Raw genomic sequence first — 15,499 nt, 5'->3', positions numbered from 1 at the left:
AGGGAGGCAGAGAGGGAGGGAACAGGAGCAAAAGTCGGGAGCAAACAACAGTGCACGAATAAGAGGTGCCTGCAAGGTTTCATGTGGTGGTGGTGGTGGTGATGGTGGTGGTGGTGGTGATGGTGGTGGTGATGATAATGGTGGCGGCGATGATGATGATGATAATGATAATGATGACAGTGATGAATGAGAATTAATGGACGTGAATTATTGGAATGTAGGAAAAATGAAAGGGCATGGAGGAGGAGGAGGAGGAGGAGGAGGAGGAGGAAGACGATAAGTGCAATAAGGAAGAGAGAATCAATAAAAAATAAGAAAACACGAAAATGGAGCAACAGAAAGGGAAGGAACAGAAAAGAGAAGGAAGGGAGGAAGGTAAAAATCACTGTAGCGAATGGGAAGCGAAGTAATAACATGGTAATAAGCCTGGAGTGAGAGTAACAGACACAACCAATATCCATCCCCTGACTTGGCAGCAGAGGTGTTCCCAAAGGTGAATGTCGTGTCCTCTTCCATTTCAGATTCAACTCTATCTTTACAACAGCGACCTCTATGCCAACTTCACCCACGCCCTTGACAAGCCTAATGGAATCCTGGGCGTGGCTCTACTCCTCAAGGTACAGTACGCCACACCTGTCCTGCCACACCTGTTACACCTATCGAGGAATTCATGTCACTTTTATTTGGTCAGTTTAGTTGAGTTTCTATGCACTGTTCAGATTTATTACTTTTTGCCTCGATTTGTTTTGGAATGTTCTCCTTATTACACCTAACTAATCCTAACTTTACAATCTATCTAGCATAATATCATATCCAACCTATTTTAGCAAAACTTATCACATAACTTAACCTAGTCTATCATACCTAACCTAACTAATCCTAAGAATCTCATAACCTGTCTAGCTTAACAATATTTACGTTAACTTAGCAAAACCTAACACACAGCCTCACCTAACCTAACATCATATGGACTAGATTAACTAAACTAACTTAACATCACACTTAACTAACAAAACCATATTTATCTAACTATAACTAACTTTACCTGCATTGCGTACATGAGTGTTTTAAGAATTTCCCACGTACCTCCCTACTTACCTACCTACACACACACACTCAACACAAACACACACGCACATGCCTCTCCCCTTCCCGGACACCCACCCCCCCAACACACACACACACACACACACACACGTCAGAGAGAGGCAGGCAGGTAGCGTAGATTAATCACACCTGCCCGCCACGACAGGTCACACCCACCAACTAAGGCTCAAGAATTATTACCTGAAGCATGCAACACACCTGTGGGCATTTCCATGTACACACTTCCATATGCATGACCACTGGTGTTCACTTTCGTCCATCCCCTTGCCTTTTGCCTTTCTTATATCGCGAGATCTGTTATTCTTTCCTTGGTCCTTCCTTCTGCATCTCCCTTGCCTCCTATCTATCTATCTGTCTCGTCCACATTTCCATTTATCTATCTGAGTTTGTATGCATGAAGTGCTCGCTCCATATGTGTGCCTTTCAAGCTGTCTATCCAACTATATATTTATCTGACTCTCTCCAGGCCAGAGCAGAAGGCCTAAAGGACAGGAGGAAAGGTGGGTGCTGGAGGAGACTAAGGGAAGTGGAAGGAAGGGATGGAGGAAAGGATGGATAAATGGAAGAATAAGATGAAATGAAGTGAAAGAGAAGGAGTGAAGAATTGGAATGGAAGATGGAAATTGTAGAATAAATGGAAAGATGTAACGACAAAGAAAACATGAGGAAGAGGGATAGAGATAAAAGGAAAGAATAAGAGAGGAGGAGGAGGAGGAGGAGGAATGGAGGGAAGAAAGGAGAGGATGGTAGTCCCTTTGACAGGATCCACTGACAAGAACTCTCTCTCTCTCTCTCTCTCTCTCTCTCTCTCTCTCTCTCTCTCTCTCTCTCTCTCTCTCTCTCTCTCTCTCTCTCTCGCAGGTGGGATGGCGACCCAACCCTGTGCTGAAAATTTGGATGGACCACATCCACATGGTTCCACATAGAGGTAAGTTTATCCACTTCCGTCTCCGCTGATTCATCTGTAATTTTCATCCACCACCACCACCACCACCACACTGTTACTGATCTTTCATATATCTTCATACTATTTATTTCCAGTGTATCTTCCACTTCATTTATCATTTATCCGATCATCATTATCCTCTTTCAGTTTTTTCCTTACTTGTCTTTTTACATTCCTCCTTTTCTATTCCTCTCTCCCCCTCTTCTTTCCGTCACTTATTATTGAGGGTCATTTTTAGTCGCCCATTTCCCTCGTCCGTCACAAACATCCGACTCGCTTTTCACTGTTTTGCCTCCATTCCTCTCACTTCCTCTCACTTTAATCCAAATATAGTGACGCGTTTAATCTTTTGATCAACGGCCATCCCCCTTCTTTTCCCAGCAACCCCCCTCCCCCTCTCTCTCTCTCTCTCTCTCTCTCTCTCTCTCTACGTGACCCATTTACACCCATTACTCTCTTTTTTTCCTTGCTTTAGTGAGATAAATTTTGCTCAATCATCGCCTTTTATTCGCTAAACATCAGGGAGCGAACAGCCAAGGAAAAACCGCCTTCTATAATTTGGAGGAAAACTATGAAGGGAGGAAAGGTAGGAGAGAGAGGAGGAAAGAACAAAAACAGTGTGAGCTAGGGAGGAAAGGGCAAGGAAGCAGAGGTGAAGAAAGAGAGAAACAGAGAAGAGGGGAGAAGGGGAATGAAAAAAAGAATGAGGGAGAACACGATAAACGACAAGAAGATGGTGGTGAAGAGGAAGGAGATAGAGAAGAGAAGAAAGGAATGGAGAAGGGAAAGCAGAGGGGACAGAAGAAAGAAAGGAAGGGAGGGATGAATGGAAGGAAGGGAAGAGAACCAGGGCAGGAGAAAGAGGAGAAAGAAAGAAAGGGAGGGAGGGAAGATTGAAAGGATGAGATGATAAGGAAGGCGAAAGTGGGGAAAAAAAGAGGAAAAGAAGGAATTGGAGAATGGGTTAAAAGGAGACGATGAAGAGAGAGAGCAAAAAAAGGACAAATGGCATGGAGGAAACAAGATTAGGGATGAAGGTGAGAAGGGGGAAAAAAAAGGAGACATCAGGGAAAGAGAGAGAGAGAGAGAGAGAGAGAGAGAGAGAGAGAGAGAGAGAGAGAGAGAGAGAGAGAGAGAGAGAATGATGAAAATTAATTACACACATTTTTATCAATTACACAGATTTTTTTGCATCACCCTTTGGGCACACCTGTCAAACTCAGGATGCCGTCTGTTGATCGTCTCATTACCGGCCAATTTTTCCCCCTTGGTTCTTATCACTCCACTCTTATCATTCCGAAGCCTTAATGGAAGTGTAATTGGATGAACGCTTCACGCCGCTTCACTCTTTTGCTTCCCGTCCTCCCCAATGATTTGTCCTCTAGTGGCGGTCATTCATTTTATACATTTTCCTCTCGTACCTGTAATTAATGTCAACTGTACATGGAAAAAAAAAAAAAAAAAAGCTAAATCGGAGCTTAGTGAATGTGATGGACTTCAAATTTTCGCTTCTGCCTCGTAGGAAATTTGAATGGCATTTCGTCTTTTTTTAGTTTACTTTTTATTCATCCATTTGTTCGTTTGCGTAAATGAAAAATCTTGCCCCGACCAAAATAGAAAATAAAGATTAGGTGGATTTTGCCTTGTTTGATATTTTTTCTTCATTATTTTTCGGTCTTTTATGAACTGAATATAAAATAATGAAACTGAAAAAAAATAATAATTTATCTATATTTCCTTCGTATTGAAATAAGATTTTTTTTATCATTGTCTTACTAACAATGTGAGACTAAAAAAAGAATATTAGGTACTTTCCTTACTATCATTTACCATTGCAAATTTATATCCATTACTGTTATTCAATATCATTAATATTCCTTCTCTTATATTACTTTTCTCTATGTTCTCCTCATGAGAAAATATCATACTTTTTCTTACTGTCCTCTCTCTCTCTCTCTCTCTCTCTCTCTCTCTCTCTCTCTCTCTCTCTCTCTCTCTCTCTCTCTCTCTTACCCTATTCCTCCTCTTTTCCTTCCCTCACAAACCATCATTTCTTCCTCCTTCCTTCCCTCCTTCATTCCTCCACTTTCTTTTTATTTCTTCCCTAGTTCAACCCCTCTCGTTACTACTGTCATTCTTTTCTCCATATATATTTTCCTCGAGAGAATATATCAGATATTTTTTTTTCTTACTACTACTACTACTACTACTACTACTACTACTACTACTCTCTCTCTCTTTCTCTCTCTCTCTCTCTCTCTCTCTCTCTCTCTCTCTCTCTCTCTCTCTCTCTCTCTCTCTCTCTCTCTCTCTCTCTCCACGAAAACGAAGAAAGTTAAGAAGGAAAGGTCGAGGGTGTTAATGCGAGGCGCCAGTCAGTCTCTCAGCACGCTCCAGGCTGACAACTTCCGTCCTCTACCCTCGCCTTGTCGCTCATTTATCCAATCAGACAGTCAGTTCTCTCTCTCTCTCTCTCTCTCTCTCTCTCTCTCTCTCTCTCTCTCTCTCTCTCTCTCTCTCTCTCTCTCTCTCTCTCTCTCTCTCTCTCTCTCTCTCCTCTCTCTACTTTCTTTCCAACATGCACGTCTCTTTCCTATCTTCCTCCTCATGACCTTCTCATTTTTTTCCTTTTATTCCTTATAAGCTTCTTTCCCTCCTTCCTCCTCCTCCTCTTCTTTTTCTCCTTCACCTCTTCCTTTTCCTCCTCGCTTTTCTCCTCTTGCTTTTCCTCTTACTCCTCGCTTTTCTCCTGCTTTTCCTCCTATTTTTTCTTCTCTTTCTTTTCCTCCTTTTTGTTTTCTTTCTTTCTTTTCTTTCTCTTTCTCCTCCTCTTTCGCCTCTCTCTCCCTGTCGTTTCCTTAAAGACAATGGCGCATTTACCTTGCAGCCGTGTTGTGGGTTCCTGACGCAGTGTTTCGTCAGACTTAGACAAGAGTGGGCGAACTCGGAAATTTGGCAATGTCAGCGTTCCAGGCCCGTTGGTAGCCCCGGAGAGCATCTTGGCTTCACGGGCACGATGCACACACACACAAACATGGCGCTGGCTGGCCTGACTCTTCAGTGTGCGAGTGTGCGAGTGTTCCGCCTCTTTGAAGACTGACACACAAGCACTTCACTTTTTTTTTTTTTATTCGATTTTGATCAAGGGTAAATTACGCAAACTCCACCTCTTTTTTTCTCTCTCTCTCTCTCTCTCTCTTACCCGTCGGTCAAATTTCCTCCCGGATTTTGTCGTTGTGATCTTATTTTATGTTATATGATGTGCTCGTCTCCTCCTGTTTCGTCGTTTAATGCGGTAGGTTTGAATAACGAGACAAAAGTGACCGTGAAACGCTCCCCACCTTCACTCCACGATCCGCCGGTCACCATTTGTGAATATGAGAGAAAGAGAATGAAAAAAAAAAAAAAAGAAAAAAACTGCCGGCGTGGTCCATGTCCGCGGCTCGCATCCTGAGGCCAATCCTCCTTTTACTCAATTTTTCTTCAAATGGAAATCATAAAATGCAACGGGGGAAAAAATGAAAAAAAAAAAGAAAAAAAAAGAGAGGAATCCTATACGAATCTAATTAATTTGGGGCTGTATACTCGCATTTCCTAAACTTTTATTTCAGTAAAAGTCGGACTAAATCTTATTCTATTTCCTGCCTCGTGCCTTAGGGATGACACGGTCTCCCGGGACGTCCTCGCATCCCCAAAGGCGTAGCGTTCCGCGGCTGTGCTTCATAACATGGTGGAGGCAACGCCCCATTTTCTGCAACTTTTCTATTCCAAGAATCACCAAGGCTCATTTCCACTTTAATATTTCACCAGACACAAAATCCACATTGTTGTTGTTTTGTATTCCGGGTAAGACGGGGCGCTGTTTCCAAACCATGGCCTATATCCACGCATCCGCCACCCTGCATAGTAAACGAACGCAAACGACCATATATTCGCTCCAGTGCCGATAATTCATATCAAAACATCACACCCTAATTAAGTCCGCTTCCCATCAAACAACAAAAAGTCCAGACCTTCCAATGTTCCGCTTAATTATCTCTCATTCATCGCCCTCGTCTCGCCCTGCAGGAAAATCTACAGTGATCCCCTTCGTGCCGATAAGGGAGCTGTTCACCTCCCCGATGTACCTCACCTACGAAGGGTCCCTCACCGAGCCGCCCTGCGAGGAGACGGTCACCTGGGTCATCCTCAACAAGCCAGGATACATCACGGCAGACCAGGTGAGCGTGGGAACAGGTGTGGGGTGCTAGGGGATGTGAGGGGCAAATGCAGCGGGAGTTTGAAAGGGTGTGAGGCCAAAGTGTGAAGTTGGCATTAGGAGTTGGGAGTGCTTGGGTTAGGTGAGTGTGAAATTGGTTGCGTGAACTTCGCTAAGTGAAGTTAGGTAAGGCCCGGGCAGGTAGGTACGTGGTGAATAAGGAACAGGGTCAAACGGGATGAAGGTGAGCAGCATGGGGGATGGGGGGAGGGGAGAAATGCTTTCGGCCTATTCTCAGCCCGGCTCTCCAAAAAATCCGAAAACACTATACACCTTGAGTTCCATTCAAAAAAGGTAAATATACTTTCCACCTTCGGGACACAGAGTCGGCTGCGTGATTTCCCTCGGCGCGAGAAAATAATAGACGCGAGTCGTATGTCGACCGAAATCTCGAGATGAGAGGAAATTCCCGTGCGTTAGAGGAACAAAAAATATGCGTCGGAACAAAACGAAGAAAAGACAATTTGGAAGAATGTTTGCGTGAGGAGAGAGAGAAGGCAAGTCCTGGCTCGTACTTATTCTTTGTCTAACAAGTCTGAGTGTGCCCTGGGAGTCCTGACAGGAGGGAAATTACAGTGCATTTGAGAACCGCTTAAATTATCTACCAGTAGGGAAATAAACCGCGTGTCTGAGGTGAAGGAAAGGACTCTGTGGACGTGGCAGAGACCACCACCACCACCACCACGGGCAGTATTTAATGAAAGTGATGACAGGTGAGCAGCGAGGGAGCTGCAGGTGGTTGATGAGGTGGTGAAGAAGGAACACAAACAAAAGCGTGGGAAGAATATAACAGAGGTAACTGATACAAAGTTAAGATAAATTACATCAGTGAAAAATCAGGAATAGCTTCAAGAATTATGGATTTGTGGAGGACTGACAGGCATATAAAGCTGATGATGTATGAAAAATAAATTACAACAGGTATGCAGTGTGAAAGACGTTCTGGGAAAATGAGCGTAGAGTGAAATGTATTCTAGGTAAATGCGATTGAAGGTACAGGTGTGTGAGAAGTATCTTACAGGTGAGTGAGGAGTATTTACAGGTGTGTCATTACAGTTGTGGCACCTGCAGTCCCTGAGGCGAGGCAACCACGGCCAGACGCTCCCCATCACAGGAAACTTCAGACCACTCCAGCCCTTAAACACGCGGGCCATTCGAACCAACATACCTCCGTACTCCCTTGTGAGTATTCCGTGTGTGTGTGTGTGTGTGTGTGTGTGTGTGTGTGTGTGTGTGTGTGTGTGTGTGTGTGTGTGTGTGTGTGTGTGTACCCGCCACAAAAACGATTATAATGTGTATGTACTTAACAAGGAAAAAAATAATTAAATGAAAAAGGGAAAGAAATGAAGCCTTGTACAAACTGCCCCTCAGAATCACCACAAAGCGTCGTGTTTTCCACTAATTGAGGCGGCGGCGTTTCTTTCGCTACACCTGACGGCAGAATGAGATGCTAAACGCCGATGCATTGTGCGCCGCTGCATTTTGTGATCCTACTTGTTATGTCTCTCCATTATATCCAAGTCATTTGTCTGAATTTTTCGTACATTGTGTCATATTGTTCCACGCGACAAAACGTACAGACCTTTACGTTGCTTTTCATCGATGGTGTATGTGTCAGGGGGGAGAATGTGGAGGACGAAAGGGGGGGTACATGAAATCCCTGTTCGTCTGAGAGTCTTTCGTTACACTGGATCAACCTTTTCAAACACGCTCAGTCTTTTGTGCTTCTCTCAGTCACATTCATTACAAGCATGTCTTCACTGCATCCAATATATTCTCTCTCTCTCTCTCTCTCTCTCTCTCTCTCTCTCTCTCTCTCTCTCTCTCTCTCTCTCTCTCTCTCTCTCTCTCTCTCTCTCTCTCTCTCTCTCTCTCTCTCTCTCTCTCTTGCCGGATTTGTCTGATGGTAGTAAAGAAAAATGGAAGAGGAAGGGAGATTATAATCGGTAAAAAAGGAGAAATTTGTTTAAAAAGTTGGTGGGGTAAAGATAATGAAATGTGAATGTGAATGAGGTGTGGATGTGATATGAGCTTTACTTGTTTGATAGGAATGTATTATGAGTGGGTTACTGATGTGGTGGGAGTTATAATAATAAATAGAAGAGAAATAATATATACGAAAAAATCTAGATATTTGAGGAAATGAGGAATTTGAGAAAGAATTCGCTCAAACGTAAAATCATAAGAATAAATAGAAGAAAAAGAAATATATGATCAAATCCATAAGAGGCAAATGAAAGTGATGAAGCGCAAGGTAATCACCAGCCGAAGTAATAAAGGAAACGGGAAGGATAAGGGCAGCCAGGCGCGTCAAGAAGGATCAGCCCCTTCAATAGAATTCACGTCACACCTGCACCACCTGACGAGGACGCTGAAGGAGAGCCTGGCGAGGACTTAAAGTTATCCTTTGCCTGTGTGCCTCAAGGTAGTGGTGGTGCTGGTGGTGGTGGTGGCTGCGGCAATACCAAGACAACAACAACAACAACAACAATCAAAAGGTTAAGAATACTATATTAGAAACTGCAATTTATCGAGTTTCATACGAGCAAATTCAAGGTGTGTGTGTGTGTGTGTGTGTGTGTGTGTGTGTGTGTGTGTGTGTGTGTGTGTGTGTGTGTGTGTGTGTGTGTGTGTGTGTGTGTGTGTGTGTGTCCATCTCTACCTGCCTACTTGCTCGTCTGTTTGCCTTTTTCCCTGTCTGTCTGTCTGTCTGTCTATCTGTCTGTCTGTCTGTCTGTCTGTCTGTCTGTCTGTCTGTCTGTGAACACGTTGAGTATGTGGGGCCATACTTGGTGCATGCTTGTGCGTGTGCGCGTGCGGCCTCTCTGCTGCTACACGGTGGGAGGATGAAGGACATAAACGCCACTTTTATGCAAATGAATTACAGTCGCTGGAAAGGGATGCTGTGAGGTAGAGGGAGAGGGAGTGGGGGAGGGGGAGGGAGAGGGAAAGGGAAAGGGAAAGGGAGAGGGAGGGAAAAGAGGACGACGTGTGGAGGGAAGGGAGGGAAATGAGGAAGGATAGTGTATGAATGTATGGAGGAGGAAGAAGGAAAGTGTCAGGAGGGATGGCCAGAAGTGAGAAGGAAAAAAGAGGTACGAGAGAGAGAGAGAGAGAGAGAGAGAGAGAGAGAGAGAGAGAGAGAGAGAGAGAGAGAGAGAGAGAGAGAGAGAGAGAGAGAGAGAGAGAGAGAGAGAGAGAGAGAGAGTGAAGCAAAGGAAAGTGTAGGAAGTGAGCGACAGGAGTGTTGAGGAATGCAAAGGAGGAAAGGAGAAGGAAAGGAGAGTAAAAGGGGAAATACTGCCAGGGAGGAGAAAATAAAAGGCAGACATAAGAAAAGAAATAAAAGCTGTAAGTGGAAAAAAATGAAAAAGAAATACATGGGTTATGGGAAGTGTAAAGTAAATACACGTAAAAATATATGAATAAAAAAGTCAAAGAAAAAAAGGTCGATAAAGAAAAGGAAAAAAAATTAACAAAGCGCAATTTACAGACAAACGAAAAATTAAAGCCCCGCCCAAAAAAAGTGAAATAATGAAAACCAGTGACAAATGTAGAACAGATAAACACCGAAACATTACGCAAAATAACAGTCACCACTGGGGCTGAAAACTAACCAATACGAAAAAAATAAATAAATAAATAAATGAATAAAAGAGAGAATATAAAATGCAGTGATATGGCGCGGGCTATACAAGAGGGGAAAAAGCTGGGAACATTACAAAGCTATTCAGGTGTAAACAAGGCATACCTGGCCGGGGGAAAAGGGTTAATTAACTGGCATATATACACGTACACACCTATACATACGAATGCAAATACATACATACACACACACACACAAAAAAAAGCCATTCTACATAAGGAAAAATGGACAAATAAATCGCCACACACACCTGCCCAAACCTGCAGCTCATGACCAGGTGTGTGGCGGCGTCTGGGAACACCTGGCCCACCTGAACGCAGTGCGGGTGAGGAAATGCCCCGGAAACGCGTCCCAACAATTTTCCCTCTTCGCACGGAGATAAAACATTCTAAAGTTACACGGAGATAAAGTTTCGGAGATAAAACTTCAAGGAAAGTAGTTTAGGGGAAAATATATAGTGTATACTGAAAATAAAATACACCTTCATGGCCTTACAGGTGATAAAGTGGAAAGAATGTATATGGAAAGCAGAAAAAAAAGAAGATAGGAAGCGAATATGAAAGGAAGGATATTTAGAGGCAAAATAGTAGTATATAATAACGTTAACATCAAACTGCAGTCACAAACGATCTGCGTCACTGAAAAAAAAAAAGCAAAATTCAACAACTTTCCTTAGATCGTAATTAGATAGATAAAAAAAATACATCAGTAAAAAAAAAAAAAAACACTCAATATTCCCTGATACTTTACTGCAAGGCTTTTAAACTAATAGAGAAATACTTTGACAGAGGGTCGTGTTCACAGCATATCAGGTAACGGTATACTACATCCTTCCCTTCCTCCCTGCTTCCCTCTTCTATTAGCAGGTATAAACTAATCAACATACCTTTCCTCCTCTTACTCCTCCATCGCTACCATCACCTCCTTCCCTTCATTTCCTCCCTCTTCCCCTCCCTTCTCTCCCTCTCCGTGTGACATGCAGAGGAAGAAGACAATAGGATGTCAGTAGAAGCTTTAATGGGTCTAATAAAAAAAAACAGGTAAACAATGTCTGTTTTTATTTTCAAGGTAGGCTGAAATTTCGCGTTCCCAGGTAATTGTGGAGATTGTGAAGCGGATTACCTGAGGGATTATGAGTGATTTATCGACCTGATGAAAGATTTAATGAAAGACGAGGTTGGTTGACTGGCTGGCTCTCTCTCTCTCTCTCTCTCTCTCTCTCTCTCTCTCTCTCTCTCTCTCTCTCTCTCTCTCTCTCCTCTCTCCTCTCTCTCTCTCTCTCTCTCTCTCTCTCGAAAAGTTTGTCTTTAAAAAGGCTAGTCATATTTCTCTTTCATTATTATTTACTGTTATTATTTGTTAAATTTTGTTAGTCTCTCTCTCTCTCTCTCTCTCTCTCTCTCTCTCTCGTACGAGCTGCTAGGTTGCGCTGCAGTGAAGGTGAACTCAGCGATGGCTCAGGTGTTGCATTCCTAATGACACCTGTAGGAGGCTCGGCAGCGCTTCCCTTGACAGCAGGCACTCGGCACGGACTGGGATGAAGGGATGCACGCCTGTCTGTCCCTCTGTGTCTGCCTGTCTTTCTGTATATCTGCCTGTCTGTCTGCTTGTCTGTCTTTCTGTCTGTCTGTCTGCCTCTCTGTTTGTTTGTCTTTCTGCGTGTCTGCCTGTCTTTGTATGTCTGTCTGTCTGTCTTTCTAACTGCCTTTCTATCTGTCTCCCTGTCCTCGTATTTCTTTGTTTGTCTGTCTTTTTTGTCTACCTGTCTGTTTCTCTTCTCTTTCTGTCCTTGTCTGTCTGTTCGTCTGTCCCATTTTTTTCCTTGCTGTCTCCGTTTGTGCGTGTGTGTGTGTTCGGAACTTTTTCGGTATTCGTATTTGTTTTCTTTTATTATTTTTTTTCAGTTATTTTTATCTTATTTCTTTATTTCATTGCTATTTTTTTCATTTAGCTGTTTGGGTCTTTTGTTTTAGTGTGTGTGTGTGTGTGTGTGTGTGTGTGTGTGTGTGTGTGTGTGTGTGTGTGTGTGTGTGTGTGTGTGTGTGTGTGTGTCTGTCTGTCTAAGCGGAAAGCGTTATTAGCGATTTATCATTCTGATGGAGATATTAATACAAACCCTGTCTGTTTTTTATGTTTATTTGTTGCTCTCTCTCTCTCTCTCTCTCTCTCTCTCTCTCTCTCTCGGCCATAATCTCATGCTATGACCATGCTAGTCCTCGCCCCACTAATATTAAGGCTCCATCCAGCCATAACAACCATACAGTACATGTAGACTGCCTGCTCTCTCTCTCTCTCTCTCTCTCTCTCTCTCTCTCTCTCTCTCTCTCTCTCTCTCTCTCTCTCTCTCTCTCTCTCTCGCACTATAACACGCGCGTCGCCACTCCAGTCAATCTCCCTCCTCATTGGTCGAAGCAGTGAGGGGCGCCAACTATGTAAAACTGCAGCGAGGCACGTGATTGGCTGGCGGCTCCCTTGATCACGAGCAAACGAAAACGAGACCTGGTGAAGCGAGGACGGGGATTGGCTGATCGTTTTGCCATAAAGCCACACTCTCCTAACCAATTCCCTCCCCTGCCCCCACCCAGCCAGACCACTTCCGCCTCTTGTATCCAGAATCCTCCTAGTAATCCAAATCTGGCCAGTAAAATAAGGTGTTATCGTCGTGCGTCTGGCAACGTGTTCTCTGCCTCGTGTTATTGGTGGGCTGAACTTGATGACGTCACTGGGTATCGAGCCAATTACGTTCCGTGTTGGGTTTGTGTTGACTGCGCCTTGCAAGGAAACGATGATTGGAGAAGAGGAGGAGGAGGAGGAGGAGTGCATGAAATTGGAGCGAAAAGGAGAGCAGGAGGAGCAGGGAGAGAGGAAAGCTGAGGACATAATACATTAATAAGAGGAGGAAGAGAAGGAGAAGGAAGAGGATACACTACATTAACTGATGCGACAAGAGCAAGGATGAGGGAGGAAGAGAAAGAAGAGAAGAATAACTGGGAACATAATACAGTTAAATGAAGAAAAGGAGAAGAAGGGAGAGGAGAATAACTGGGGAGATACTGCACTAAATGAAGGAAGGGAGACGAAGAAGGGAGAGGAGAATAACTAGGGGCATAATCCACTATACGAAGAGGAGGAGGAGAAAGGACATAGATGAATAAATGAGAACATGACAGAATACAAGAGAGGAGAAGGAAAAGGAGAAAAGAGAGAACGAAAGGTATAATATGCGGACACCAGAAGAGGAAAAGGAAGAGGAGGAGGAGAAGGGAGAAAGAAATTGAGGATACGATAAATTAACAGGTACGCGACAAGACAAGAGTAAGATAACAAGATAGAGAAGAGAAGAGGTGGAAATCGTATGATGAGAGAATGGGAAAAAGGAAAAGGATGGGAGGGTAGAAAAGAAAAAGAAGGAAAAGGATGTTTATAGATAAATGACAATATGATGGTGGGAATGGGAAGAAAAATGGAAGAAACTGTACGAAAAGGAGGAGGAGGACAAGGAGGAAGAGGAGAGCTAAGGAGAGAGGAAAAGTATACATTATTATAAATGAAACAAAAATAAGAAGGAATAATATGAATACAAAGATAACGAAGGTAAATACAAGCGAGTTTGGAAAGAGAAAGACAAGAACAAGAAGGTAAAAGAGGAATAGAAAGCAAATGAAGAAGAGAAGCAAGTATGAAGAGAGTAAAACAAAAACAAATAGGAGAGATGTAACGGTAAAAGAGACAAAAAGATGCTAGTTTAGGGAAAGTGAGACAATAACAGGAAGGTACAAGAAGAATACAAAGCTAAGGAAGAAGAGAAGGAGGGTAAAACAAGAACAAGTAAGAATAGGAAGAAAGCAGCGGAAAGAGAGACAAAGAGAAGCGAGTTTAGGGAAAGTAAGACAGGAACAGGAAGGGACGAGAGGAATACAATGATGATGAAGGAGACAGGCGAGTACAGGAAGCGGAAGACAACACAAGTTCAGAAAGCAAAACGAGCTGGAAATATCAACCGTTTCATTCACTTTAGATTTGAGCAAACCACTCCACGCTTCTACACCATCTGCCTCACACACACACACACACACACAAACACACACACGTATGCCACTCTCAGTTCTCCACTTGGGCAAGTCTTCGAGCCCTTGCAAGCGCACTCTGCCAGATTTTTAAAGCAAGTAAGTGTCTGGCGGAGATGAGGGAGGAGGAGGAGGAGGAGGAGGAGGAGGAGGAGGAGGAGTTACTAGGTCGGAAGCAAGATGAAGGAGACAGGAGGGAAGACAGGGAGGAGGGTAAGGGAGAGAAGTAGGTAAGGGAAGAGATAAGGTGGAGAAGGGATGGCAGGCGGAGGACGAGGGAGTAAAGAGGGAATGAGGTGAGGCGGGAGACGAGCAGCGGAGGCAGTGAGGTGTGAGAGGGAGATGAAATGGAGATGGTGTGAGGGATAAAGAGGCGGAGGAGGTGAGGCAAGACTGCGGGACGCGATGACAGCGTTGCCAGCGGATTATTTATGCATAAAGTTAATGCATGAATGATATCTATGTGAAAAATGCTTAGATGAATAATTGGGGAAGGAAAATGAACTAAAACTTTAAAATCTGAATATTCGAATAGAAGAGAAATCAAGAGATAAGAAAAGCGACATAAGCTAATTTCAGTCATCAACGTAAATGTATGAATGAAGTCAAGAAAAAAAAGTTCAAATTTATACATTAGACCGGTAAAATAAGGACAATAACGCGAACTAAAGTAAAAATAAGTGACATAAGAACACAAGAATATAAGGCAAGACACAAGAAGCCATCAGACCAACACGTGGCAGTCCCTTTATAAAGCACATTCATAACCACCACATACCTGTTTCCATATATCACCCCACCATTTCACCCGGGAGAAGTAAACACCTCACCACCCTATCACCTTCGCAACTAATACCCTTACAACACAGGTAACCAAACCCTCAGGTACGAATCACAACAACACAGGTGGCACAGGACAAACCAATTAGTAGGTACTGGTATACAGGTGAGTTACAGGTGAGGTGTGATTCAAGGTACAGTATCTAGGTAGGCTCTTCTCCCCTTCCGCTAATCCCTAGGTACACTCAGAATAACGTGGTGGCGCAGGCAGTACAGGTAATGTCCGAAGCAGCTTCCTTAACCTTGATTAGTGGGCGGCGTGGTCTAACCTGTCCCGCGTTAATTAATGAGACAGGTGTGAAGGATGGTAGGCAAGGAGAGGACGGTGGGGGGTCGGGGGAGGAATGAGGGATGGTGGTAGTGGGAGAAGGGAGGGAGGAAGGGAAGGAGGAGGGTGTTCTGTGTGAGGGATGGTGTTTAAAGTAGCTGAGGAGGAAGAGAGGGAGGAGAAAAGGAAAGGAGAAGAAAGGAAGGAATGAGAAGAGGAGGAAGTGATGGTACGAGAAGGAAAGTGTTTAAGATATAAGGTTGCTGAGGGGGAAGAGCAAGAGGAGAAAAGAAAAGATAAATAAATAAGGAAGAAGAGAAGAGGGAGAGAGAAGGAAAAGAGTGAGAAGAGGAGATATGGAGAAGGA

At 43.6% G+C, this 15,499-nt stretch overlaps 2 protein-coding genes across 10 annotated transcripts in view; one reads left to right on the top strand and one right to left on the bottom strand.

Moving 5' to 3' along the window:
- Positions 1-15,499, bottom strand: part of LOC135115866 (uncharacterized) — a 204,369-nt gene that overhangs the window by 155,258 nt on the left and 33,612 nt on the right. The gene's annotated exons all lie outside the window — the stretch shown is intronic.
- LOC135115868 (carbonic anhydrase-related protein 10-like) overlaps positions 1-15,499 on the top strand; it is a 75,288-nt gene that overhangs the window by 49,046 nt on the left and 10,743 nt on the right. Inside the window, exons 2-5 of the mRNA XM_064032948.1 lie at positions 522-617; positions 1,969-2,035; positions 6,122-6,273; positions 7,368-7,493. Coding sequence (XP_063889018.1) covers positions 522-617; positions 1,969-2,035; positions 6,122-6,273; positions 7,368-7,493 — 441 coding nt within the window. The remainder of the gene's footprint in view (positions 1-521; positions 618-1,968; positions 2,036-6,121; positions 6,274-7,367; positions 7,494-15,499) is intronic.

The sequence above is a fragment of the Scylla paramamosain genome, chromosome 30 (assembly GCF_035594125.1).
Source record: "Scylla paramamosain isolate STU-SP2022 chromosome 30, ASM3559412v1, whole genome shotgun sequence".
In the NCBI taxonomy this organism is placed as follows: Eukaryota; Metazoa; Arthropoda; class Malacostraca; order Decapoda; family Portunidae; genus Scylla; species Scylla paramamosain.
This window is presented reverse-complemented; position numbering and strand designations above follow the sequence as displayed.